At 38.4% G+C, this 27,249-nt stretch overlaps 1 protein-coding gene across 3 annotated transcripts in view; it reads right to left on the bottom strand.

Moving 5' to 3' along the window:
- Positions 1-27,249, bottom strand: part of ARAP1 (ArfGAP with RhoGAP domain, ankyrin repeat and PH domain 1) — a 2,759,262-nt gene that overhangs the window by 2,159,402 nt on the left and 572,611 nt on the right. For all 3 annotated transcript variants that reach the window (XM_044073028.1, XM_044073030.1, XM_044073029.1), the window contains exon 2: positions 24,021-24,879. In XM_044073028.1, the coding sequence (XP_043928963.1) occupies positions 24,021-24,814 (794 nt within the window). In that variant the 5' untranslated portion in view covers positions 24,815-24,879. The remainder of the gene's footprint in view (positions 1-24,020; positions 24,880-27,249) is intronic.

Genomic DNA, 27,249 nt, shown 5'->3' with positions numbered 1-27,249 from the left:
AGCACCCGCGCTATCAGGTTTTACCTCATATCATGCGTTCCGCCCCAAAATCTGGACAATACCAAGAAAGGAGGGGGTATCCATATTCATCAAGGACACCCACACCTCAAGACTGGTGGCAACGCACGATGCATCGGAGACCATCCAGGTGCAATTAACCATAGGCAAGACTGCTCTGCAAATTGTAGCATGTTACAGGCCACCCTCACAAACTCAGGAACCTCACATGGCCTTCCTGAAAACACTAGAGGGATAAATGTATCACCAAACACCATCATACTAGGTGACTTCAATTACCCTAATATAGACTGGGAACACTACTCAAGCCCAAACACCCTAGCCCAAAAGTTCCTGGAATTCATAAACTCAAATGCCATGGAACAACTAGTCACCATCCCCACAAGAGGAGATAGCATACTTGATCTCATCATCACGAACATGGGAGCACAATGTTCAACACCGGAGGTGTACCCCTCACTGGTGAGATCAGACCACAAACTAATCTCGCTGGAGGTCCTCATCCCACCCCCACCTGAAATAAAAAGACCACAGTAAAGAACTTCTCAAAAGCCGACTTCACACTTCTAAAGACTAGTGTGGTCTCCTTTAAGGCCCCCGAGCCGGTGGAAAACAGTACTCAAGCCGCTGAATCACTTACAAATGCCTTCTACCAGCACCTGCAGGACTGCATGGATAAGGCAATCCCAAGCAAAACAAAGACTCTTTGTACCAAAGGCAAGCATCCAGTCTGGTGGACCCCAGCCATAAACAAACTCTACAACAAAAGGAGGAAGCTACTACAAGATAGAGCAAAATCCTTAAAAGGTAAGACACCCTTGATCACTATAAGTAAAAAACTAAGAGCTCTCATAAAATCATCCAAAGCAAATTTCGAGAGAAAAATAGCTAAAGACTCAAAAGACAATCATAAGGCCTTCTTTAGCTATGTTAGAAACCTGGGAGGAAACTCCCAGATATGCTCAGAGCTAGTTCAAAATGATGTGAAGATTACTGATCCTACAGACATTGCCAACATACTGGCTGACAGGTTCAGTGCAAACTTCTCCCCTCCCCAAAAGGAGAGATATCTATACCAAACGATTGCAGCCCCCAAACATCTCCAGCGCCCAAGTGAGAACTGCTCTCTCCAAAGCAAAAACACAGCATCCATGGGACCTGATGGTGTCCCCGGCTGTGTGCTCCATGAACTCAATGAGGAATTAAACCCACAGCTAGGACAGCTGTTTAATCAAAGTCTTACCTCTGGATACGCACCCAGGAGTGGCGCACTGCAACTGTGGTACCACTTCACAAAGGCGGTGCCTCCACCGACCCTGGAAATTACCGCCCATTAGCTTGACAAGCCTTATCTGCAAAGCCATGGAGAGGATCATAATGGACCTCATAAATAAAGACATAGGGAATTTGCAGACTTTGGATCCAACCCAGTTTGGCTTTGTCAAAGGCAGATCATGCCTTTTAAACTTGGTTGACTTTTGAAACAGTCACCAAAGCCATTGATGAGGGAAAGGCAGTCCATACAGCCTACCTCGATCTGGCTAAGGCCTTCGATACAATACCCCATTCGGGTATCATTGAAAAACTCATCAGCTTAAATGTCAACCCATACATCACAAGATGGGTTGCAAACTGGCTGAGTGACAGAACCCACAGGGTCAGAGCTGCTGGCGCCATGTCAGACTCAAAGCCTGTCACAAGTGGTGTCCCACAGGGCTCAGTCCTGGGCCCACTCTTGTTTGGCATCTACTTTTCCAAGTACAAGCAAACACAGGAGGGTTATGGCTGACAAAGTTTGCAGATGACTGCAAACTGGGCCATAGTAGAAAACACATCTGACACAGATATCCTTCAGAAGGGTCTCACAGAAACGGATAACTGGTGCCAGAGCCACGGCCTAAAGTTAAATGCCAAAAATGCATAGTCATACCCTTCGGAAAAACAAGGTTACCCCTAGCTACCAAATAGGTGGCAATCCACTGAGCACAGAAGAAGTTATCAGGGACCTGGGGACCCAGGTTGATAGTAGTCTGTCATTCGACACCCATGTAGCTAAAGTAGTTAGGAAGACCTTCTACATTGCCCACCTTATCATGAAGGGATTCTCATCTAGATCAAGGGAGGTCATAGTCTCCCTTTACTCATCACTCATCAGACCAATGATTGAGTACAATGCCCCATTCGAATGTATCTGACCCGACACTTGCAGCAGCTGGAGAGGCCACAAAAGTTCCTCACCAAAAGGATAAAGGGTCTCAAAAATCTGTCCTATGCTGCCCGACTGAAAGAACTCCAGCTCTATTCAGTCGCTTACCGCTTGCTCAGAGGTGACCTTTGCCTAACATACAAGGCCATGTCAAACCCAGATTTGATGAATATGCTTCACCTCAAAAAATCTAGATCCATCAGAGCCACAAGGGCGGGAGACTTAAACCTTGACACGGCTATTAATAGGATAGATTCATCACCCAAAGACTCCCTATGCTGTGGAACAAAATCCCGGTACATGTGAGGCAGAGCACCTCGCTGGCCTTGTTCAAGAGAAATCTTGACCAATGGATGGGAGATCGCAGATATACCCCAGGGATTACCTCAGTGTCACTGCTCGACAGAGGCACAGAAAAATAATGGGTATAGTTCCCCATACTAAAGGGGTGGCCTAAGCCACAAAACGATGGGCTAGGCTTGTAAATGCCCTCGGGCAGATAGCCTAGTATGAACCTATGAACCTATGAACCTATGAAATGTATCTCTTCAAAATTAATACATCAGCCAATTAAATTAAATATAAAAAATAAATCTGGTTTAAAGAAGTAAGCAACATGTCACCTAGAGGATTGCTGCAGCTGCATCCTGAGTGAATACTAGTACCTATGTTATATTCATACAAAGCAAAACATTTTTATTCCTCAGATAAACAGTCTTGTTTGGAATGCAACAATTACAAAACACTTAATGCACATAATGCATGATCAGAGTCACATTTAAATACATGTTTACTTTCTTTCTTTTTACATTTGCTATTATTTTAGTAAGTGGCTACTTGTGCTGAGTTCTTTCACATATGAGACACGGAGGCTCAGAGCAAATGAACACTTCAAAATAATCGAAAAATGGATTTAAAAAGTGTTGTTCAACTAATCAGCAGTGACATCTCCTGACCACAAGAGGGAGCACAAGGACAATGTAATGTGAACTTACATGTCGCAGTCAGTACGTCACCTACTCATGTGTAAACTGAAAGTATCAGTTCAAATTCAAGTGACCTAACAGCCAGCCCCTTATAGTTCCTGTTATACTATGCGGTTTTAATTTTGTTCTGCTTTTGGGAAAGCTGAGCTTGTCTCCCTTAGCTGCCTGCTTTTCAAAACTTAGCTGTCTCTTTATTTGTACAGCCACATGTTTATATGTCACAAGAGTCCTAGTTCTGCCTGCAAGCTCACTGCAGTCAGTGCTTGTCATGTGTAGCCTTTATGAAATGAGCTAGAATTTCAGGAATTCGCTCAAGTCATATACACGATTGCAAAAATAATGATGAATTACAAACACGGAGATACTGTAAATCATCGCTGTTACTATGCCAAGTGAACAAATAGGCAAGTAGATGTTACTCAGCACCTTTTTCTGAAATATGCTGATTACTGTATTTCTTCCATGCTTAGAAAGTTTTCAGTCTTAGCAGCAGGACCGGCCTTTGGTCAACTGGTGCCCTTGGCAAAAGGGTTCCACAGCACCCCCCACACCACTTGGTGACCCCATCCTTGCATACACAATCCAGATTACTGGAAAAGCACCCCTGCTAGAGCGGCGCCCTAGGCAGCTGCCTAGTTGACCTATGCCTAAGGCCAGCTATGCTTACCAGAGTGTTCTTTTATATAATTCTGAGGTTTTTGGTACCATGATGGTGAACTGCCCTATGTATGATTAGGATTTATAAATGAACCTTGGACAATCTAGCATACTCCTAGAAAATGCACAAATTTTCCCAAGAAATGTGTATTTAGATGGATTTATTTGTTTTTCTATTGAGTGATGTCCATTTAATACAGATGTCTATTTTAAGGGTAAATTGAATGATTCTTGTTCTTATTGAAAAAATAAAAACACAAAGAAGTGCCTAAGCCAGTAACGGGAAGCTGCTAGTCTAAAAGGAAGATGAGAATGGTGTAAACGGTTGGAGATAGAGGCCATACATAGGACTGAAGGATCACAAGAGACTTTGGGACAGGTTAAAGACATGGACAAGTACAGGAAGGTTATTTTGACAGTTATGTTTAGTCTTCCATCTGTAAGGTAAGAGGATCCTGCACTACGGGTAGAAAGAATCTTATATATTGTCTGTAAACATTTGTAATAATAAACAACTGCTCTTGTTTTTTTCTGTACATCATTTATCTGTACCTCTGATTCAGGCCATTTCTGTAGAGTACAACATCTGTAAGACTAGAGATATGGTTACCAAAAAAAAAAAAAAACAGAAATAGAAGGAAGGTGGTGGGCATCTTATCTGAAGCATGATTACAGCTGAAAAGTCAGAGGTTATTGATGAAGAAGAATATCCTTGATGCATTCCTGACCATTGTGGTCAGCATAGGGCATGGTCACTATTTAATATCAGAGATCTTACTGGTAACCACTAATCATGCTACAATATGGTTTACTATTCTGGGAAAAGGGTCGACTTAGGCTGAAAACATTTATTTTTAATTACAGAATGATGACCTTTGTCAGACTGAAAGAAATATTATGGCACGATCTAGCAGTCTGGAACATAATAATTTGTGTAGGTGAGGTAGAGAAAAAGGAAAGCAGCGCAGTGTGCTTGTAAAGCTGATAGGCAAAACAGAAAACAAATGGTAGAAGGGTGACAATTTCAACATTTGTCACAATAGCAGTAAAGGTAGCAGTGATAAGCAAAGACTTAGGCTACATTCAGTGACAAATTATTCTTGGGGTGATTAAGATTGCTCTCTGAGGCCAAAGACTTCAGGGTGACCCATGGCTTGTTGGGTGTTGAAAGTTGCTGCTGTTGCTGCTGGTTCTGTTGCAGCCATTCTAACTGAATGTGTACAGCATATGTGTGTTCATGTACAAGAGATGGATGGCTCAATACAGAAACCTGACTGACTGATTGGCTGAGATGGTCATAGGTCATATCAGAGCAGGCCATGTCATAGTGGAAAAGACATATAAACACTTGAGATGATTTGCTGCAAACTAAGCCAGCTGAATCAGTTAAGTCAGAGAAGACTGTTAGAAGAAGACAATTTGGTCTGGTTCAATTTGTCCATCAATGAACTGTCTAAAAATATCCTTGTTGCTATTTACCAGTGTAGTAGGTTTCTTGAGGTTAGATTTCCAGGAAAAAAGAAGAAATGGGTATGGAAGGAAGGTCAACATACCCTTTGAAAGTGTGCAACACTTATACTAACTGATTTTCAAAAGAAATTGAAAAAAAAGTTTAATTAATTATTTATCTATTTATTTTGCACTGGACAAGTGGTATGATAATACGGTGCTTTTATATCCTTATCTGTTTTGCTTTAAACAGAACAAAGCTGCGGGTTCATATCACATTATCGAAAGCCGATAACATCAAATGCCACAATGTCGAACACTATGCATTGAACGCTAAAAATAGCAAAGCTGCAAAACATCAAATTCTTTCCTAGGGAAAGAATTTGGTTGTCTATTTCTGTGGCTTCGCTATTTTTAGCACTGTGATGGAAATTTATGGGGGTTCAGTTAAGTGTGTGATTGCGTGGACATTAGGTTTAGGGCACCGGTTACGTGAGTTAGGGTTAGGGCGCTGGTGAGTGTGGGATAGTGACAGAGTTTAGGGTTTGGGGCGGGTTAAGTGAGTTAGGGTTAGGGTGCAGGTAAGGTGAGTGTGCGATAGTGACGGACCTTAGGGTTAGGGTTGGGTTAAGGTAAGTGGATAGATAGTAGTGTTTGTATAGTTTAGTGTAGGGTTTGATGTATGATTTTAAGTGTAAGTGTGTGGATTGCTGTTTTTTTGGTGTGCCTGTGTTGTGTGAATGTGTTTCGGAATAGCAAATTTTTTTCCCTGGGAAAAAATTTGCTGTTCTGAATGTTCGATATTGTGTGCTTTAGATTATTTAGGTTTGATTAAATGGTGTTCGGTGTTTTTGGCTTTCGATAATGTGATATAAATGCCAAAGCTGCAACAGACCTTATATGTAGCTCAGCAGTCTTAAGTAAATAAAACTAGACAACTGGAAAATAAAATATAGAAACAAAATGATATGCTGCTGCCATAATTGTTAACCCACAATGAACATAATAACACAATCTTACTTACAAAATAGGAAGATAGATACATGCTAACAGATAATAAAAAAGAAGATTTCAAAGGTTTAAATAGTACTATTTCCAGAAAGAAATTAACCCAAGTAAGAATTATGATTATGCTGCCATTTTTATTTATCCCAATCATTGATAAGTATAAATCTGGTTATAATAATAGCATTATTATTATTATTAATATTATTATTATTATTATTATTTGCCCTTGGCATTAAAAAGAAGCATATTTAGATATGATGTGGATAGCTTATGACAAACAGCAGCCAATACCTTTGCTTATTTCCTGGATGAGTATGAAGCCGAAAGGACAGAGCAAATGAGATATAAATGCATTGTGGCATCCAATGTACCATAACAAATGCATTTTATTGTGTTGTCATTATAACTGGGAATGTTGTACATGGGAACATGGTGGCTTTACTTGGGATATGTACCGCAATGTGTAGCATTTTATTTGAAATATATGTTAACTCTGAGAACCTCTACCGTATAGTGTATGTATGACATAGAATGACACATATTTGCCTTGTAATCATAAAGCTAATAGTCCATTCTGTGCAATATTCCCAGAAAATGCTTACAAGTATGATGAAATATCCCTGCAATGGGAAGTTTTTATTGTAATTTAAAGGTCTGTCTTATAATTTTATGTTAAGCAGAACTGTACCTAGCTCATATGGCACCCCGTGCAGTTCCACAAATGTGTGCCCCCCTCAGCTTTGAGGTAAAAAAATGTTATTCTCAAAGATAAACACCAAAAAATGTGTTCTTAAGGAATACTGTCTCTTATTCCTTAAAAAAAAAAAATAATCAAAGAAAAAAAACGGTACAAGTTTGAAAGGAAAGAAGGAGATAAGATATATTAAGGAGAAAACACAGCCTACCCTAAACAGTGGAGGTCAATAAAAACTTTTAAGTGCTTCAAGAGTAAAAGCACATGAATCATATGGCCTGTAGGGATATGAGTGCGGGCAATGGAAAGCTGTTTTAACCTATCCACTGGAAGACTGAACAGATTTAAAGTGAGCTCCAGGAAAGCCTCTCATGTGCATTGAAAACGGGAGGCTCTAGGACAAACCCAAGGAAATATACACTACTGAACCTGGCATTCTTCTCCTGTAAACTAATGGAGAAGGTAATCGGCAGTAGATATGTTTATATCATGAATGACAACAGGAGGGATGACAGAAGCAACAGTGCTTCACAGGTGGGCGGTATTCCCTCCACTCTCGTCGGTGGCTCATGTCAAAAGTAGACTGTAGAATTCTGGTGGATATTCTGTTCATGAATAGCATTAAGACCACCCATTTTATGTCATGTAATGTTTTGAATGAGAACTGAGAAAACAATGGACTAGTGACCACACTGATGTAAGCTGTAGAGAAGTGGCTCAATGATGTTTTAGATGATGGCATAAAAATTTGCCAGAAAAGCAGCCTCTTGGTGGCATGTTTCAAGGATTCACAGGGGTCTCTATGTTGTTTGGTATCTTCTTATGTGATATAAAATGCAGGGAGTACTGTGTCTCATTCGGTTTTCTTTTTCATTATTTTTATTCATCTTTGGACGATATTCAAAGAAGCATCATTTCTGAATAATTGACTGCTATCAATAAATAATGCAAAATATGAAGTATTGACTGAAAAAACTATATGACTGAGTAAACAAAAACATTGTAATAAATTAACATTCAAATTATGATTATAAAGAAGTGAGAATGTTATGAAAAAAAGTTAAAGAATGATAAAAAAAGTGTCTGAACCTGGACTAGAAAAAAGACCAGATGATGAATAGGATGACAGATAAAGAAATGAAGAAAGACAAAAGCCATGAACTGTTTTGAAAAAGTGTCCAGTTCATTTATATAGACTGAAGCTCGAGAGAAGTCAAGCTAACACTGTAGTCCACAGGAAGTTTAAAACAGATGAAGGGGATGGAGTGCTAATCACTGTGAGCATGTGTTCACCGGAGGGCAGGAGGGATGAGGGGATGTAACATGGATGGTTGGGGTCAAACTTAATGGTGGATGCACAGAACTGAAAAGGAAGAAACTATGGAAACAAAAATATCACGGACATTCAGGTGGAAGGATAGCAGTTATGCCAAGGAATAAAGGGCTATTACATCTATTTAGCAAATAATCATGTTACAAATAAATCAATGAAAGTTTAGAAAGCATGCCAACCTGCATAGGGGTAGGTCCCCAGATAATAGACAAATGGATAAATAGAACGACAGACACCTAGTACATGCATTTCTCTCTAAAAAGTTGAATACTAGTGGTAAACTAGAGTTATTTACTTCGACTAAGCATTTTCAACATCTTTACATGTATCTTTGGGAGAGGCTGGAAGGAATCACACACCTGCTGTCAGATGACACAGAGACCTACAGATGGGACAACAAGCACAAAAGACTAAAAAGTGAACAGTGACTTGAAGTGGTTGGGGAAATGCCCATATCTAAGGTAATTTAACATCAGTATAAAGGAATATCTTTTGGGAGCCCCATACAGCTATCTGACATCAGCCATGTCCCAGAACCCATTCACGAGCTTCCACTCTGATGTCCCTTGCATATATCTCTATTACTCTTCATGAACTGGGCCATGCAAGAGAGGAAGCATTAGTGCAAGTACCTATGGAGCAGTCAGACATGTGGCCAGGGCATTCTGGCATGGTGCCATCCTCACAGCTGTAGAGGTTTGTTGCTCCCTACCCATTTCTAAGCCAATCTCCAGTGTGCATATGTAATGCATATGCTGTTGGACCAAAGCCCTCAGTCTGCACTGAGAGCTATTAACCATAAACTGATACCCCCACTGCCCCCCAGGAGTAACAATGCAACAGAAATGCCATTCAGTCGTGCCCTCTAAGGCTGGCTCCTCAGGATTCAGATTTGATAATCAAAATCCATGGGTCAAGTGCTTGTAGACAGGCATCTAGGTGTATGAATTTCAAATGACCTTACTATAGGGAGGCAATTGAAAATATAATAGAATAAAAGAGGGCAAATGTATATGATGCATTGGCATAAAACATAGTTATTATTCTAGGTGTGGACCGCTGGCAATATTTAATTTAGAGTATTTTATGCACTTCTAGAATCCCCTGTTTCTATAATGACACAGATGTGATGGAAGTCAAGAAGAAGATAAAAGTAGATGATTGACCAGAAACCCAGACATGCATGATGCAGGGAAGTGTTAAGAGAGATGTAGTATAGCAGAATGTTCTAGCAATCAATAAAAACATGGTTTAGCATCCCAAGTAAAACTAATAACCAAACGTAGACGCTAAATGCTGGAACCTATGGAAATAAATAGTGCAGATGACAATAAGTCATACAAAAAGCAGGAACTTTAATTCAATGTTAAGTGTTTTTATCCCTATGCAGAGGGACTTCATCAGAGCAAATAAATATCTCACTTCCCCATCAGTTTATATAACCCCTAATAAAACAGCACAGATCAAAACCTAAAATCAGTTAGAATACAAAATGCAAGTAAATTTAAAGCTGAAGTAGTAGTTATCACAGTTCATATTTACTTTGCCTAAAATGCTAAAATAATCCTATCACCATATGCATCACAGAAACATGAAAAATTTGAAAAATGTTTTGATTTAGTTTGAATAGTATAAGTAAAAAATCTACATAAATCTTATAATATAAAACACATAAATATTACCAAAAAATACCTTTACCGGGGATTTTCAAAAGAAATCAGGCAACAAAACATCAAACATTAACAAAAAAGAGAGTTTTTACCTAAAAAACACACTTATAGCAACATACATTTAACCAGTGTACAATTAAATATTAAAAATTAAGAATTAACCTTTCTGAAGATATGTGAAGGTTGCCAGCCTAGCTAGATAGAATTTTGTAGATAATTCTATGTCATTGTAAATATGAATAGAATCCACATATCCATGTCCTCTTAAATGCAAGAACACTGTGTTAAATGTTGAACTTCAAAAATGTAACCACAGTACAGTCTGCTGGAAGAAAGCTGATAAGTCAAGCATTGTATGACTGGTAGATCTCAAAGCTTGGAAACATAATGTCTGGAATGAGGAATTCCTTCTGTTGTTTTGAGACCAGAGTTAATTGCTAGATTTTACATATATGATGTCTTTTATTGCTGTAGTTTCCTGGCCAGGTGCAAGATCAAAGAAATGTTAAAACTCTGAGTTTCTGTTAGACTGGGAACCAGAGAAGAATGATGTAATCTAAAATGAGTCAGCAGTGGTGTATTATTTTTAAGACTTTCTCAGACAGAAAGAATCAGGGGCATTTTGCATTTGTTTTCAGAATGGACCACTCACCAGTACTTTGCCTTTCCTCTATATGTAAGTTTATTTACTTAGAACTGTTATTGCTGTTAGAGTTAGACAGGAATTTAGTCAGATTTATTCCAGCTGTTTTCTATATTTATGTCAGACTATTCTACAGTATTATTTTAAGCATTTTCCTGTGATTTCTGAACTCTTGACTAGCACTGTGTTGAATTGTGAAGATTTGTATTGTGTTTTTATTATTTATTATTAAATATTTTAAACCTTTCAATTGCGGCTGTTTTGTGTAGAGATAATTTAAGCTCTAGAGTACATTGCATTTATATAGTGATACTGTAGAAAGCCACACTTACTAATTGAACAATAATATTACACAGTAGTAATTGGACACCCTTTGGTAAAGGCCTTTTTAGTAGCTGATAAGAGTAGTTGGTGGCAGTAATTACTACCTTATAGCCTGGCAGGAGGGGGCATAGCTGGAGAACCTGTGCCAGCCTTCCCCAGGAGTGTTTGTGTGTTTCTATATAAACCAAATCTCAAAGTGTGTGTGTGTCAGCTACTTGGGCAGGGACACAAAGCACTGGTTGGACAGAGAGGGCACTGGAGGTTTTGGTTTGACTATTAGGCTGAGATCTGTACCCTATAGCTGTGCCAGTGGGGAGTCTTATTGGGGATCTGTGGAGAAAGGGAGAAACCAGCCCCAGACTGACTGTGATCTCTGTGTGCTCTTAAGGGAAATTGTACTTTACTGTGTGTGTATTTGTTATCCTTCCCAATGTGGACACTCCTCACTGGTGTTAGTGGTGAGGATTGAGGCTGCTTGATTACTGGGCCAGTGAGCGGGCATCACAACCTTGTTGGCCCTTAACTTCAGTAAAGGGTTAATGGAAACAACTTTCTTCAAACCAGGGGCAGTTGTAGTTCTCAGCTTCATTTGTCAAACCATTTTGCCGTGCTCAAGCCTGGTTTCCTAGTCACCTCCTCATAAATAAATTTGTATCTGCTCTAAAATACCACATTTGAACTCTAAGCACTGGCAATTAACTGAGATGTGTTTGCACAAAGCATTATTAACATTTTTATTACGGATATCATACATATATTCCTATACACATTTATGTAAACATCTCCCAGTTTTACCAACATAAACTTAGACATCCCATACATTTTGCAATGTACACTACCCCTTTAGTTGCACAATTTCCTTTGCTTAAATTAATCCTAAAATTATGTCCTATGTCCAGTTGTAAAATGTTACTTACCAAACTGTACGGACATTGGTTACAACTTCCGCATTTATGAGTACCTACCTTATATACCTTCAGGTCCATATTAGGACCCCCATTTTCAGCTTTTCAAATGTCTCCTTTAGATTGAGGACTGTTTTATAAACCAAAAAGTCTTAAATATACTGAGGTTCTCCCTTAAAATATTGCAGTTTTTTGTTATGATATTCTTTACCTCTTTCATATCAGATCTGTATGAACCACCATGGCATGTTCCAATGTATAATAACCTTCTAATACCGTACTTTGACCCTTATTTAGTATTACAACACCTAAACGGAGCTTATATCTAGTACCCCAACCTAACTTAACTTTATCACAAATGTGCAACACTAAATCTGTTGGATAACTCCTAGAAATAAGCATATTTTTAATCAAATCCAATTTATCCACCATATCTTCATACATTGAAATTATCCTCACACTCCTTACACACATTGTCTCTTCAACAAATTCCTTTTCTGAAATATGGGGTATGTGAACTTTTGTAATATAGATATGAATTGTCAAATGTCGATTTCTTAGGTATTTATGACTTAAACCCATTGTTAGTATGGGATATCAAGCTATCTAAATAGTCAATAGCAGTTTTGCTAAACTGTGTTGCAAACCAGAAGAAATCAGTACTCTTATTTAAATAAATTCAAAATTGCTCAACCATATCTAGTAACTTAAACATTTCTACAAAATGTAAAAGCAAATATATGCAAATGACCCTTAAGGACATCAAGAGTTGCAGCTATATGCCTTCTGAATGTCAATGATTTTTTTCTTTATTCTTTTTAAGTCTTTGTGGATGCATTCAGGCCAATAAAGAAACCCCCCACTAGCTATGGACTTGCATGTTTCAGACTTCTTATGACCTTGCCAGCACACCATAAGGGTGTTGTTTGGTTATACTTCAGAAATACTGGGTCTTTGTACCCAGCTGATATCCATTACCATTAATGTGTCTGCAAAATATCCCAACTAACATCCAAAACCAAAACATAAAAAGGTCACACACACAAACCAATTAGTAAAAAATACAAAAAACCAAGCCAAGCTAGAGTTTTCACTGTGTGATAAGAAGGCCGAAACATGCATGCCCACAGCTACTGGGGTTTGGCTTTATTGGCATGAAAGTAGCAACAAAGACTTAAAAAGAAAAAGTAAAACGTAATGGACATTCAGAAACCATATAGCTGAATCACTTGATGTCCTTAAGGGTCACCTGCCTATATCCCATGTGTCACAAAATGAAACATTGCCAGCCCGGCTATCTGGAGTTTTGTAAAAAATATGTCATTTGTGAATATTAATATGATTTATATAGAAGTGTGACAGAAGGAGATGCTGCCAACCCAGCTATCTAGAATTTTGTAAGTGGTTATGTGTCATTTGTGCATGCCAACATGCTTCATGTAAGATGCTTGTGCTACAACTGTGTTAGAACTGTATGTTATGTACTGAGCTAAAATGTAACCACAGCATGCCCTGCTGGCTTAGAATAGAAATGTATATAAACTATTGTAATTGTGTAAATGTATATGTTTTAACAGTGGGAACTAAAACATAGAGGGTTAACTTGCAAAACTTCAAGAAAATAGTTGAAATTAAATTGTTTTATGATTATGCTATAAAAGTTAGTTTCAATGCAGCAAGGAGACAGGATGCCTAGAACTATGGTGCCTTCTGTATTGTTTTGTAAGTGTTTTATTGTTTTATGTCTTCCAGCAGTTGCACAGATCTGAGAGAGATGTATTTTTCACAGGGAGATGCTAAACTGCTGATAGTTTCTGACAATTGGGGGTTTAGCTTGGGAACTAAATTCAGGTGACAAAAGGTGATGTCATCCAAGCTAACCCAGCAGTAATATTTTATATTAATTTAAGAACTCTCTGAGAGAGAGAAAGAGGGGCATTTTGTATTTGACTTTGCCTGACAGCATTAGCTGGGAAACATCCATCCACCTTACCTTGCTGTAAGTAGGTTTTAACTCTGTTAGATTCAGATAGGGATATAGTGAAGTATGGCTTAGATGTTTTCTTTATTTCTTTGAGACTATCCTGCAATGTTGTTTTAAATATTTCCTGTGATTTTGAACTCTGAAGTTACTGTGATGATTTACTGTGTATTTTCTTGTTCTTTTATTATTTATTATTAAATATATTTAAACATATGATTGTGGCTGATATCTGAGAAACATATGTAAGCTCTTAGGGTACTTGCATATCTATTTGGTGACATTGTGCAGCTGATAAGGAGCTGGCTGGCAGCAGTGATAACTACCTTATAGTCTGGGGAGAAGGGGGCATAGTAAGTAAACCTTTCCCAGGTGTGTGTCTGTGTGGTTGTGCATAAATCAAATCTCAAAAAGTGTGTGTGTGTGTGTGTGTGTGTGTGTGTGTGTGTGTGTGTGTGTGTATGTGTGTGTGTGTGTGTGTGTCAGCTACTTGGGCAGGGACACGAAGCACTAGTTGGACAGAGAGGGTGCTGGAGGTCTTAGCTTGGCCACTCAGTTGAGATCTCAACTCTATATATGTGCTAGTGGGGAGTCTTATTGGGGATCTGGAGAAATAGGGAGCCTTCCTGAAAACACTAGAGGGGATAAATGTATCACCAAACACCATCATACTAGGTGACTTCAATTACCCTAATATAGACTGGGAACACTACTCAAGCCCAAACACCTAGCCCAAAGTTCCTGGAATTATAATAATTCAAAATGCATGGGAACAAGTCACCATCCCACCCACAAAGAGGAGATAATATTGATCTCATCATCCACACAACATGGAGCACAATGTTCAGTTCCGGAGTATACCCCTCACTGTGAGATCAGATCATCAGAACTAATCTCGGGGTCCTCATCCCCCACCCCACCTGAAATAAAAAAAGTCAACACAGAAGAACTTCTCAAAGCCGACCACACTTCTCACTTCTAGTGTGTGGTCCTGAGTCTAAGCCCCGGACCGGGGAAAACAGTACTCAAGCCCAGCACCAATCACTTTGAAATACCTTCTAACAGCACCTGCCTACATGGATAGCAGCAATCCAAACAAAAAGCAAAGACTCTTTCAAAAAGACTTTGGCAAAGGCTCAGGGGTAAACCCCGCCCATAAAACAAACAAACAAACAAAAAGGAGGAAGCTACTAGAAGAGCAGCAAAATCCTTAAAAGGTAGACACCCTTGATCACTATAAGTAAAAACTAAGAGCCTCTAAAAGTCAGCAAGAGCAAATTTAAAGAAAAAAAAAAAGAAAAATAGCTAAAGACTCAAAAGACAAAATTTAAAGGCTTTTATTAGAGAAACCCAGGACTAAGAGGAATATGCTCAGAACTGCTCAGAACTAGTTCAAAGAAGATTGAAGATCCTACAGACATTGCCAAACATCTGGCTGACAGGTGACAGGCGAGACAGTCAACCCCTCTCCCCCCTCAAGAAATAAAGATATTACATTGCAGCCCCCCAGCCCCCAAACATCAACCAAGGCTAGAAGTGAGAACAAAAAAAAAAAGCAAAAAAACACAGCATCCATGGGCCCGATGGTGTGGTGCTCCACTGCTACCAAAAACCAATTAAAAATTAAACCCCACAGCATAAAGGGCTGTATAATCAGTCTTACCTCTCCTATCACGGCATCCAGGGGAGCACCTGCAACTGTGGTCCCTCCACAACACATTGGCTCCAGCCACCTCCTTAATCGCTGCGCTTACCATGCATTAGCCTTATTTGCCTTGCCAAGGAAGATGGAGGATCATAATGGAGAATATAAATAAAGACATAGCTTTTGGATCCACTTTGGTTTGGCTTAAGGCAGGCTTTGTCAAAGGCAGATCATGCTTTTTTTGATCATCAGTTTTCCATCAAAGACACCACAAAGCAGACCATACAGCCTACATTGATGAACTGCCTAAGTTGATCTGGCTAAGGCCTTCGTTACAAACTCAAACAAGTATCATTGAAAACATATCAGCTAAAATTAACACCAGCATCACCATACATCTGCACCAAGACTGGGAGTGGACAGAACCTACAGGGGGCGAGAGCGGGTCCAGTAGAATGTCACAAGCTGTGTCCCCCAGGTCAAGCAAAGTGGTGTCCCACAGCCGTTCTAGTTTGCAGACTTTTGTTTGGCACACACATCAAGTTTGGAGTTGACAAACAAACAGAGGGAAGTCAAGCCCTTTGCAGAAAGAAAACTACCTAGCACTGACACAGATAATGACACATCTGACAGAGATAGGTTATCAGGACGGAGGGCCAGTGCCAGAGCTTAGCTATGAAAATAGTCCTACCTTTGAAAAAAAAAAGGTTACCCTACCACCCTTTAGGAAGCAACAAAATACCCTTACCCAGACTGAGCAAGGCAATCCACTGACCACAGAAGAAGAAGTGATTATCGGACCTGGGGTCCCATTGTCAACCTATGTAGCGACACCACACCCATGTAGCTAAAGTAGTTAGGAAGACCTTCTACATTGATCACTCATGCATCCAGGATTCTCATCTGTGATCAAGGCATCAATCAGTCTCCCTCACCACTCATGCAATCAGAAATCTGTCCGAGCCTACAATGCCTGGAGCTTGCAGCATCTGGAGATATGCTGGAGCTCAGGAAAGAGTGACAAAAAAACTCAAAAGGTGCCAGGAAAAAAAAAATCTGTCCTATCATGCCTTACTGAAAGAACTCCAGCTCTATTCAACATTTGCTGAGAGGCCAAACATAGAAAGCGCACTATCCATTCAAGTTGAATAATATGAGATTCCTCAAAAATGATCAACTATCAAATGACCACCCGAGACACAATCGCGGATACGGGGGAGGACCATATTCATGCGAACTCTTTAGAGATGTGTGGGAGAAATCATAAAACATGTGAAGGAAAATCCCCCTGTGGATTCAAAGGAAAGACTGACCCCTGGATGGCCTCAAACACATGAGAGGATGAGAGAGGGACAGACCTGATGTGGGATTAGTCTGAACTTGCCCCAGACTGACTGTGGTCTCTGTGTGCTCTTAAGAAAAATTACACTCTACTGTGTATGTACTTGTCATCTTCCCAGTGTGTACATCCCCCACTGTTGCCAGTGATGATGATTGAGGCTCCTTGGTTACTGGGCCAGTATTGGGGCGTCACACCAAGGTATCTCACAATGAAAACTCTAGCTTGGCTATGTTTTTATTGTAGTTTTTACTAGTTGGTTTGTCTGTGTGACCTTTTTACTTTTGACTTCAAACATTTATGGAAATTATTTGTTATAACAATTTTATATTATCTGAAGAGGAGTACTGTAAGCAAAAGAATTGAATACAAATAGGGGAAGCTTGTGCCCCCATATATGCCAACCTAGTCCTACAGTGATGGAAAAAAATCTTATAAATTCAATGCTGATTATTTTATATTTTGTGAAATGTATTACATATTTCTGACTGATATTTTCTTAATTTGAGCAGGGGTGAGATCACAGTTTGGTGAGTCCTTGTCCTGCATTTTTCCACACATTTGCCAAAGAATCCATATACTACTTAGATGTTAGACTGAGTAAAGGCAATAATTAAGTTATATCTTCAGGGTTATATAGAAAATCAGTGAGCAGTAATTCTTTTTTTACAGTGTATAAATTGCTACCTATTGCAGCAGAAAAAAAATAATGAAAAGTCAGCCGATAGGAACTTCTAGACTTGTGTCAAATGATAATATTTATCTCATGGAAGAAAAAGAATTAAAAGATATTTTTATGAACAAAGGGTACTCAGAACACTTGATAGACCAAATGTCCCAAGGGATCACAGCAGTGAGGGCAACAAAATTTAGACTGAACTTAAAGGCTGACACATGACATACTAGTTCAACCATTGGGCTGAATGAAACAAGAAACTATCCTTTTGAGAAAGAGTTGTTGTCATGTATACTTGATTGACACAGAATCAAAGAAATTGTTAGAAAGCATTATGTAGCTTTTATCCATTTAGTTATACTGATTAATGTCATAGGGATGGTCCCAATTGTATATATAAAAAGAAATCCAACTTGAAAAATATATTTGAAAGAATGAAATCAGGAGAAACCAAAATTGGTAGGACTTGTACTGATATATCCAAGTGTGATAGATGTAACCAGTGTTCATTTATTAAAGTGAATGAAAAGTGTGTAGTTAAACAAACAATAAATCCATGGACACACAATGGCAAATTTAATTCTAAAAAGAAACAATGCTCTACAAAATCCACAGCAACAGACACACACACACACACACACACACACACACACACACACACACACCACCACCACCACCACCACCAAAGAAGTCAAGATACTCACTAATAAAAGCTTTATTTCATATTGAACAGTTAAAACAAACGCACTTTCAGCCCAGCACAATCTTAAAGGGACTTCATCAGAACTACAATGAACAATTACAAATTATGTGAATAGATACGTTGTTATACTAGTTAAATTATCAGTTACATTCATTTGAAGTTAAAAAAATATTTCATAACAAAATCATGGATTGACAACAGACAGTGTTGCGATGAGTACACTGCATTATTGTTCTGTGCGGTGTTGAATGTCCCTCATAAGAGTAGTTCAGCCTAAAGTAATAACAGTGGTGTAAAATCACTTCAAATGAAATATTAACTCTGACAACTGGATTAAGATAATCTGGCAGACTTTGAACAAATAAGTATTCAGATGGTTTGGAAAGCCACCAGAATTCAATCATATCACTTATATTAAAAAAACAAATTTAGGGTGGTTTGGGCAATGATTCACGCTTTTATACTCAGATGGTAGCTGTGCATTCAGTTGGCTACTCTTTTTGTTAACAGTAAGGAGAGCTATAGGTATTTATCAGTTATGCATTTTATCAGCTATAATAATTGACATTTTATTTCTGCAATATTCTCTAATGAGTGGTGATGTGTGGGTAATGGGAATAAAATCGATGTGAATAGATGTGGTGATGCCTTTTAATGTGTTTATACTTAGTCATAGGTGGGAGTCGGAGCCTGCCATTAAGAATATTTTAGCTGTAAGTAAGTGTCTCAGGGTGTAAATCCAGAGAAGTAGTAGTATGCACTTGGTCATAATAGCCTGTGTTGTTCATGCTTTTTTATCGGTGCATTTTGTTGTCAACTGATACGGGTGTAGATCAGACTAGTGAAAATGGCTAGAGTGTGGTGGGAAGTGGAGGGAGTGGATAATGGCCTAGCTCCATCCTTTATCTGTACACCAGGCCTGAGAGTCAAATTTGCTGAATGTCAAATGATAGTTCAGTTAATTTGGACAACAGTTTTAACTTATAGAATGCCAAGACCCAATCTGAGTAAGGTCTATATATGGTGATGACTGGTGTGGTGGTGTCACCATCTGGAAGCTTGTAGCTCACTTATGTTTAGGAAAGGAAATGGGAGACTAAGAGGAGATAATATAGCACTTTTCTGTCCTCACAAAATGCTTTATTAAATGCGTAAGGCTTAAACAATGAATTTTGCTTGGCCAATATGACATGGTCCCTTTGAGAGGAGAAGATCCATCACTAGTGCACCAGAGCATTCTAAAAGCACTGTGACATTCAGACCATTAACTAACCACGTAGCCATAACAAAACAACACTGAGGCACACTAGCTCTTAGAACCTATAAACCTAAACTAATTCTCTATTAGAAGATTCTAGATGCTGCTTGTTTAGCAAGAGGGTATCAGTAAGGAAAAAGTCATTTAATGTGCTCAATACATGCTCTTCTAGGGCCAATTATTTGTTTACATAGTTTAGCTCTGGGCAGTCCCAAGTGAACCAGTAGAAACTTCCTTCACTGATGACCTCTAAGACATTTACAGAGGAAACAAGAAACGCATGCATGCATGCTGTAAAAGAGTTCATTTTCACAGACAGCACTCACTACATTAATATAGATAGCATTCACAATGAATTCAGCAAGCAATGAAAAAACAATGCATTAAGTAGGGAAGTGCACACAGCACTTTTGACTTATCCTATACTATTTCATTTAATGCATGAAGTACATTTTTAAAGAAAAATATATATAATAAAAATATATATCTTGCTGAAGGTGATAGAACAACCAATACAGTGGTGTGGACGTGCCGTAACCCATTTCTGTTAGACTGCATTGATGTATCTCTACCTTCATTGCTCCTCACTCATAACAAGTCTGTCACTTTGTTGTACTGAATGCTGTCGTGGACATCACTTTCCGACATGTGCAAAAGATGTACAGTTTCTGTCAGTGTTATATTTATTATAAGGCTTTCTGTGAGCATATACAGTGTTCCTGTAACTGCTATCCTTTGCTTTAGCTATCGTTTTGGTATACTTCACTTAATTATTGTTAATTAATTCATTTACTTATGTATTTGACATTTGTTTATTGGGATAGTCCAACTGGACCAAAAAGTGTCCATTTTAAGTGGAAGCACAGGGAGAAAAGCTCCACAATCACAATCTATAAAAAATCACCTACAGATATTTTAAATCACAAAGTATCATGTAACACTACAAAACATAGGAGTGAAAAAAACATTGTAATGAGAAAAACATAGAACATATGTTTCATAGTAGAGTGCAACAAATGGCAATAACATGAGTTAGAGAACATATGTGAGAAAAACTCATTAGTCATATCTTTTGTTGCACAGATTAATATCTGATAAATGAGACCTGAGACAATGCTAATAAAATACTTAAAAGAGACATTACAGATTACATGATAAGAGACAGTGAGGGTAAATTGAGTGGTATTTTAGCATAAAAAAGGTGTCCACATTAGGTTTATAGATAGCTTGTTGCCTGTTAGCAAGGTAGCTGGAGAACCATTAAATAGATGGAGAGGATAGACCCAGGATGGAGAGTTGAGTGAGGAGTTTAGTGTGAGAGACCATATCAAAGGATTTAGATAGACCTAGAAATATTGCCGATACAAGTTTATTAGAGTTGCAAGCTTTATTGACAGTATCTGTAAATGATAGTAATGCAGTGGAAATGCTGTGGTCTAGATGAAATCTATGTTATGTACTGGTGATTAGCTTATTTTGTAAGAGATAGTGGAGAAATTGTTAATGTATGCATCTTTCAAGGACGAGAGAGGAATGAGAGAAGAGAATTGCAAAATAAAGTGACCTGTATTGTCTGTAAAATAAGGGAGGGGAGGGTGTTTACATCAGAAGTCTGAGAAGTAGAAGGAGTTAGGCTACCCTTGGGTTATCACAGTTGCAAATCCAGTTAGTTTGTAGGTGTGTTTTTTATGGATGTCTTAAATTGAGCTAAGGATGTTGCGGCTGTTATAGCTTCAGGCTGCACACTCTAGGACAATCTGTGCTGAACATTTCACTTATTGGTAGCTCTTATTTCATATTTAACACAATTACCTCATCATCTACAGCTATAATGATTTCTTTACCCACTATCTCATTAATTATTTTCTGAGCTTTTTCAGACAGATGCTTTTTCTGTCATCCCATTCCTCTGGGTCTTGACCACTGTCTCCCTTTCTTTTCACCCCACTGACCAGTTCATTCCACTGTATGGGTGGGAACCTGGGGCCTCCAGCTGGAGTGACAGCTGTACCGCCTAGTCAGTTGCTAATTAGAGGGCTTCATCAGCCCATTCATTTCCTGGAGAGGTGAAAAAAAAAATTGTATTGATCAGGTCAGACTGCCAGATGCAATGATCTCCCCTCCTAAATTCTAGAGCTCCTAACCTTGCTGCAGCTTTTTTAAGGTCTGTAAATGCTGCCTATCATAGGGAAGAAGGTGTGTATCCACTCAAGAAATGAGACCTAAGGAACAACAGAAGCTAGAATAGGTACTTCCTCAGTCAAGTCATCTCATGCACTGCATTTCCTGCTATAGTCACTTCTTCCATTATTACAAATAAAACTTCATTGGGAAGCCCCTAGTTGTCAAAAATTGTAAATTGAATGCCATTTTTTTATTTCTGCACCAGCAGTATTAGACAAAGCCAAGCATTCTTCCTCCAGTCTCTGACCTATATGCACTCTCCAGCACATTCTGTTAAATGGGTAGGGGACTTTCCCCCAGTGTCCTGGCCGTAGTACCACTAATCAGTATATGCACTCTCCAGCACATTCTGTTAAACAGTAGGGGAATTCCCCCCCCAGTGTCCTGACCACATTACCACTAATCAGTATGTATCACAACTTGGGTCTTCTCAGAAAATATGCTATGCTTAGTGAGACTACCCAATCAACAAAAAGCAGTAAGTAAATATAAGTCTGTAAATCAAGGTACAGTCCAAGTATCATTTATATGAACTAGCTCCAAAACAAATACTGCATTTTTGTGATTATTTTTAAGCAGTTGTTTCCTGATCTGCTGATTGTGATAAACAAATAGTTTAATAGTTCTGAATCCTGGTACAAACAGTGTTTCTGAGAATCTAATTCTCACAAAGTCTGTCACTTGTTCATACCAGATTCTAACAGTGAGAAGCTGTCAGGGTTTCTAGTAGTTTAACATAAAGTTGTGAGTGGCAAGTAATAAAATAAATAATCAAAAAAATATTTGATAAGCTAAGTTAAAATCTGATTAACAAAATGCTAGCACATTGTTATTGTGAAAGTAGACTGCATTTTTGCACATATTCTAATGTCTGGCTGTAAATGACTTTCTTCAGAATTTTGGCAAGGGTTCATATATTTCCAGTACAGCAGTAGTTAGCAGCAGATGCTGGAAATGGCATGTTTAGGAGAGGAATGATTAATACATGTTTGGAGCTCTGGGTTTTCCTGGTGTCAAAGAAAGGTTATAAATATAAGCTAATGGCCTACATAGCATGCTACCAGCAAGTTGTAGGAACTTTGGGTAAAGTATATGAAATGATGGTCAGAGTTATAGTTGATTTTTTTCAAGCATTTCTTTGACAGTTTTGTACTGATATATTTGAAATAGAAAGTCAGATATTGGAGTACAGTGTGAAGTTGGGTACATTGAGTAGCATCAAAGATATTAAAATGTAGAGGAGGACAGGCAGTGACATTTTTTAATTACAATAAGGGTACTGTTAATTTGTTAGCTTCATTGGTTTGTTTTAACATTAGGAAACATAACTCAAACATACAAAAAAAAAAAAACAATAAAAAATGTTTTTGCAAGGGTTCAAGTCTCTCCTCCTTCCATATGGGAGGGGGCTTGGTTGTTATACCCCCCTTATAAACCAAATACATGGTTTCACAGCAGTGATGGAAGTTAAAAATCTGTTCCAGTGCATTGCCAGCTTACACAATAAAAGTCAATAAAGTTTGAAGAAACTGCAATGAAAAGAAATTCCAATAGCAATGATGCTTGAACAAGCCACACAGACAAGATTGTGGGATAGAACATCTGAATTGAATTGCAAATTGAAGGATCGCAACTGAATTCAAGAGCTGTTTTATCCATGCATTCCCATACATAAACATGATGTGACCCCTCTGATTCCCTTCAACGCTAAGGTTGCTGTACCTCTGGGAAAGGGGACTTTCATGTGAAGTAACCTTATCTGAAACTAGTGCAATTTTGTGCTATGTAACACCTGGAAAAATATCTGTTGTAACAACTGTAGACTGCCACTGCATTATATCTAGTTATTAACTGTGTTAGTGAGTTGAAATTTGTATTATTCATGAAATATACAAAGGGGAAATGCTGCAGGTGAATGGAATAAAAAGTAGATGTAATTAAATAACTGCATACATAACTTGGAGAATTTAAAAATAAGATCTAACTTGATCAAACATCACTTGTAATTCACAGGTTCAGCTACATATAAATCTAGAAAAAAAATCATATTGCTATGTTCTGCATGCCCAACCAAATCCAGGATATGAGTGTTTTAAACATTAGTGGTAATAATACCCACGTGTGCCTGGTACTTCTGTAATGAAACAAGTCTATTACTCATGGATATTTGGCATGCAAAGCTATTTCTTGCTTCTACTGACTAACAGTAAGAGAAGTTTTAAGCAACTTAGCTATAGAAATAGTATAAATCCAAACATTTGCAAATTTAGATGTTTAAGTCTAGTTGTGTGTATTTTTTATCAATCTGATGTCTAAGTCACTTAAAGTACTGTCCACCTACCTTTTAGTTACTCTAGCTGACCTTATGGGCGCAGTCCTTGGTGGGACCCTAGGTGTATGCCTGGGGACTGGAGGAGGAGGTTTTAGGTTTTTCACTCCAATGAGATAACGTTTAGCTGGTAGAGGGGGCAGTACTGGATCCAGCTCCTCATGTGCAGTTATTGCAGTCTCAAAACTTTCTCTTTTTTCCAGTGGAAGTGTAGGAACTATGGAAGAAGATGGAGGAGAGTCTGAGAACAAAGGCCTTTCTAGCACAGCTTCTGAATGACAGTATGACTTAGAAGAAACTAATGAACCTGAAGAAAATGAACTTAATGCAGTGGAGAACTTGATAGGTGGCCGAGAACCCACTCGTGGTGGGATTGGTGGAAGATCCTTTGTTTGTGCAAAAGAGGTGCTTTGATCAATACAAGGAGGAGTAAACCCTTGAAATAACTCAAATTCAGGACTACTGCTCATGTCACTGGTATGCTCTGAGTTGTCTAGTGGTCTCGCTGCTACAATCTGAGATCCACTGTTTGATTTCTTGAAAAATATGTTCCTTTTTTTGGGGACTGGTCTTGGCTCCATTATCTCTGATGTCATCATTTCAGAAAATGATTTCTGTGCTGCTGAGAGGATACGCTTGCGATGACCTGGAAGCAAAACCCCTATCTTGATAAGGTCCTCATCAGTGACATTGTTGCAGTGTAAGACTGAATGAAAGCCACGTGCCTCAAAAAGTCCTACATATTGTTCCAGATGGATGGAGCTCAACCACTCCTCAATGGACTGAAATGCCACTTCTGTTGACATGGCACTTAGAAGGAGTATCTAATGTGTCACTTCATAATTCTCCAAGCATTCCAGGTGCATGAATCCTGTTAATAAATAAAGAAAATAAACATTTAGTCTTAGCAATGTCTACATGTCCCCTGTTGGCATAACATCAGTTACTGAAATACTGTTTTTAAAATGTGGTTCACAAAATTATGTCACTATTTTACTGTGAGACATTTTACAATATTTACAATATGTTTTTCTTTAAAGCAGTGCACTGATATCAAATATAGTATCCTGTCAGTAAGTGTTCATTTTATTTGTCACCTTTTCATTGTTCACCAAAATCCCTTCACTGACTCAGATTCAACAATGGTCGAATTTGTAACTTTCAAAAGTGCAACGGACATGTTAATAATATATAGTGCAGTAAGCTTTCCACTGTATCTTTTCTTATATATATTTTATAGTGCCGAGTGTACTGTTGGCGAAGGATTGTCTGACAGTTCACTTCTGACCACTGCATTGTTGAGTGATCAACAAGAATCACAACTATGTATTTCAACAACAAACAAATCCAGGAAGGTTAATAACCAGAGAAATAAGTAATGCACTAGCAGATAAAAAGTATCTTACCCAGGTTTTCCAGTGAAGATGTTTATAAAATGCTATTTTTTCGCTGTGTTGATGCATTGTCTTTATAATGAAGCTAAAGTCAGTTTTGTTACAATTCTAGTTACTCATATACAAGTGTCAGTTTTAATCTCCTAAGTGATTCTCTCCTCATTTTAACAATGGATAGCTTTCAGCTTACATGTAAAGTCAAATTACTACTTTTTTATGAAGTAAATTTTTCATACACCTCTGTTGTGGCAAACTGGTAAATTTAAATATGCCATAATCAAGAGGGTATGGAAAGGACATAAAATATTTTATTATAAAAAATGTTTGGCGTCAAATATTTTTGTCATTTTTAATATTGTTCCTGTACTGAAATATTCCTTCTCAAGCTTTGCAACCGTGCAAAAGTAGGATTTGAAAACATGAGATCACTTCATGGTACAGGCATAAATGAAGAAAACACAGTGAAGCATAAAGCTGCACAGTAATACTGATAGCCACAAGCAAGTATTACTGGAGCTGTAGCACTTGTAGCACAATATTGTCACTAACTATTGGATATTTAACTAATATTTAGAAGAAGGAGATGCACTATCTCTTATGACACACAGGAGATTGAAAATGTTCTTTTGGCAGCGTAGGTTCAATGATAATCAAATGCAAAATGATGGTGGAGCACCACAGTTAACATTACAATTAATTTTCCAGTGTTTCATCATGTTATAAAACATCACAGGAGAATGATCATGTGTTTTGACAGTCATCCTTTCCGTTTATTCGAACTGGCATTTTCACAGAAGCTATGCTTATAGTCTGAATGTATAGAACTTGGAAAAGAGAGAAAATGTCATTTTGTTTTATTTTGTTTTGCACTTTCCCTTTTTGCCTGAGTTTGTGAAGCCTCGGAGCTTGTATACAAAGTTAGCACTCCCCCCACATCAGTGATGTAGTAAGGAGATCTTGACCCCTTCAAAAATATTTCATGATGATTAATCGCATGTTGATTAAATGACAATTAATCATAATGAATTCAGTGATGCAGCCAGGAAACAAATACCCTAGAAAGGAGCTTCATTGTGATGGGGTAACAGTAATAACACAGTAGAAATGGACTTGGGAGGAAGGCATATCACATGTCCTAAAGGTAAACTAGTAAAGTATAAAAAGCAGCAAGCAGGCTAGTGTAATACTGACATGCATATGACGATACATCACCAGTGGAAAAGATTATGTTATTTCTCTTTAATGTGAATCAGTCAGTGACTGTCTGGAACAGTATATGTGTCTGTGAAGCTCTCACATTTGCAGATATACAGACCATATAGAGACAGTTCAGAGTAAGGCAACAAAATGTTGGATGAAATCAATAGAACCCATATAAAAGAGAGACATGCAATGGTTCATGTGTATAGTCTTCAAGAAAGGAAGACGTGGAGGGAGACATGACAGAAAGCTTTTAGTACTTCAAGGGGATCCACAACCATGTGAGTGCCATCTTAAAAAAATGATGCAATATAGCAGTAGGCTAGGCACTCAGTGGTGTAAAATACGGTTCTATGTGATCTGGTCATGTTGACTAATGTCACCAAAATGAGCATGAGTATTTGCTGGTGATAAGTGGGTTGGGGAACCAGCCTACTCTAAGCTACACCAGGGACCCATTCTAATAGTGGGAGGGGCATATGTGCCCCTATTGGCCAGTCTGTACCCACCATAAGCCCAGCAGCCCTGAGTCAATAAGTTATTTGTTGGCCAGTGTCCAGATGCCCAGCTTGGGGGTACCTGGGATAACTCTGTTGAGTGAAAGCTGGATGTAAAACCAATCAATCTGCCAAAGATGAAAGAATTGT

This window comes from Protopterus annectens, chromosome 5.part1 (assembly GCF_019279795.1).
Source record: "Protopterus annectens isolate FY-2018-M chromosome 5.part1, PAN1.0, whole genome shotgun sequence".
NCBI lineage: Eukaryota > Metazoa > Chordata > Ceratodontiformes > Protopteridae > Protopterus > Protopterus annectens.
This window is presented reverse-complemented; position numbering and strand designations above follow the sequence as displayed.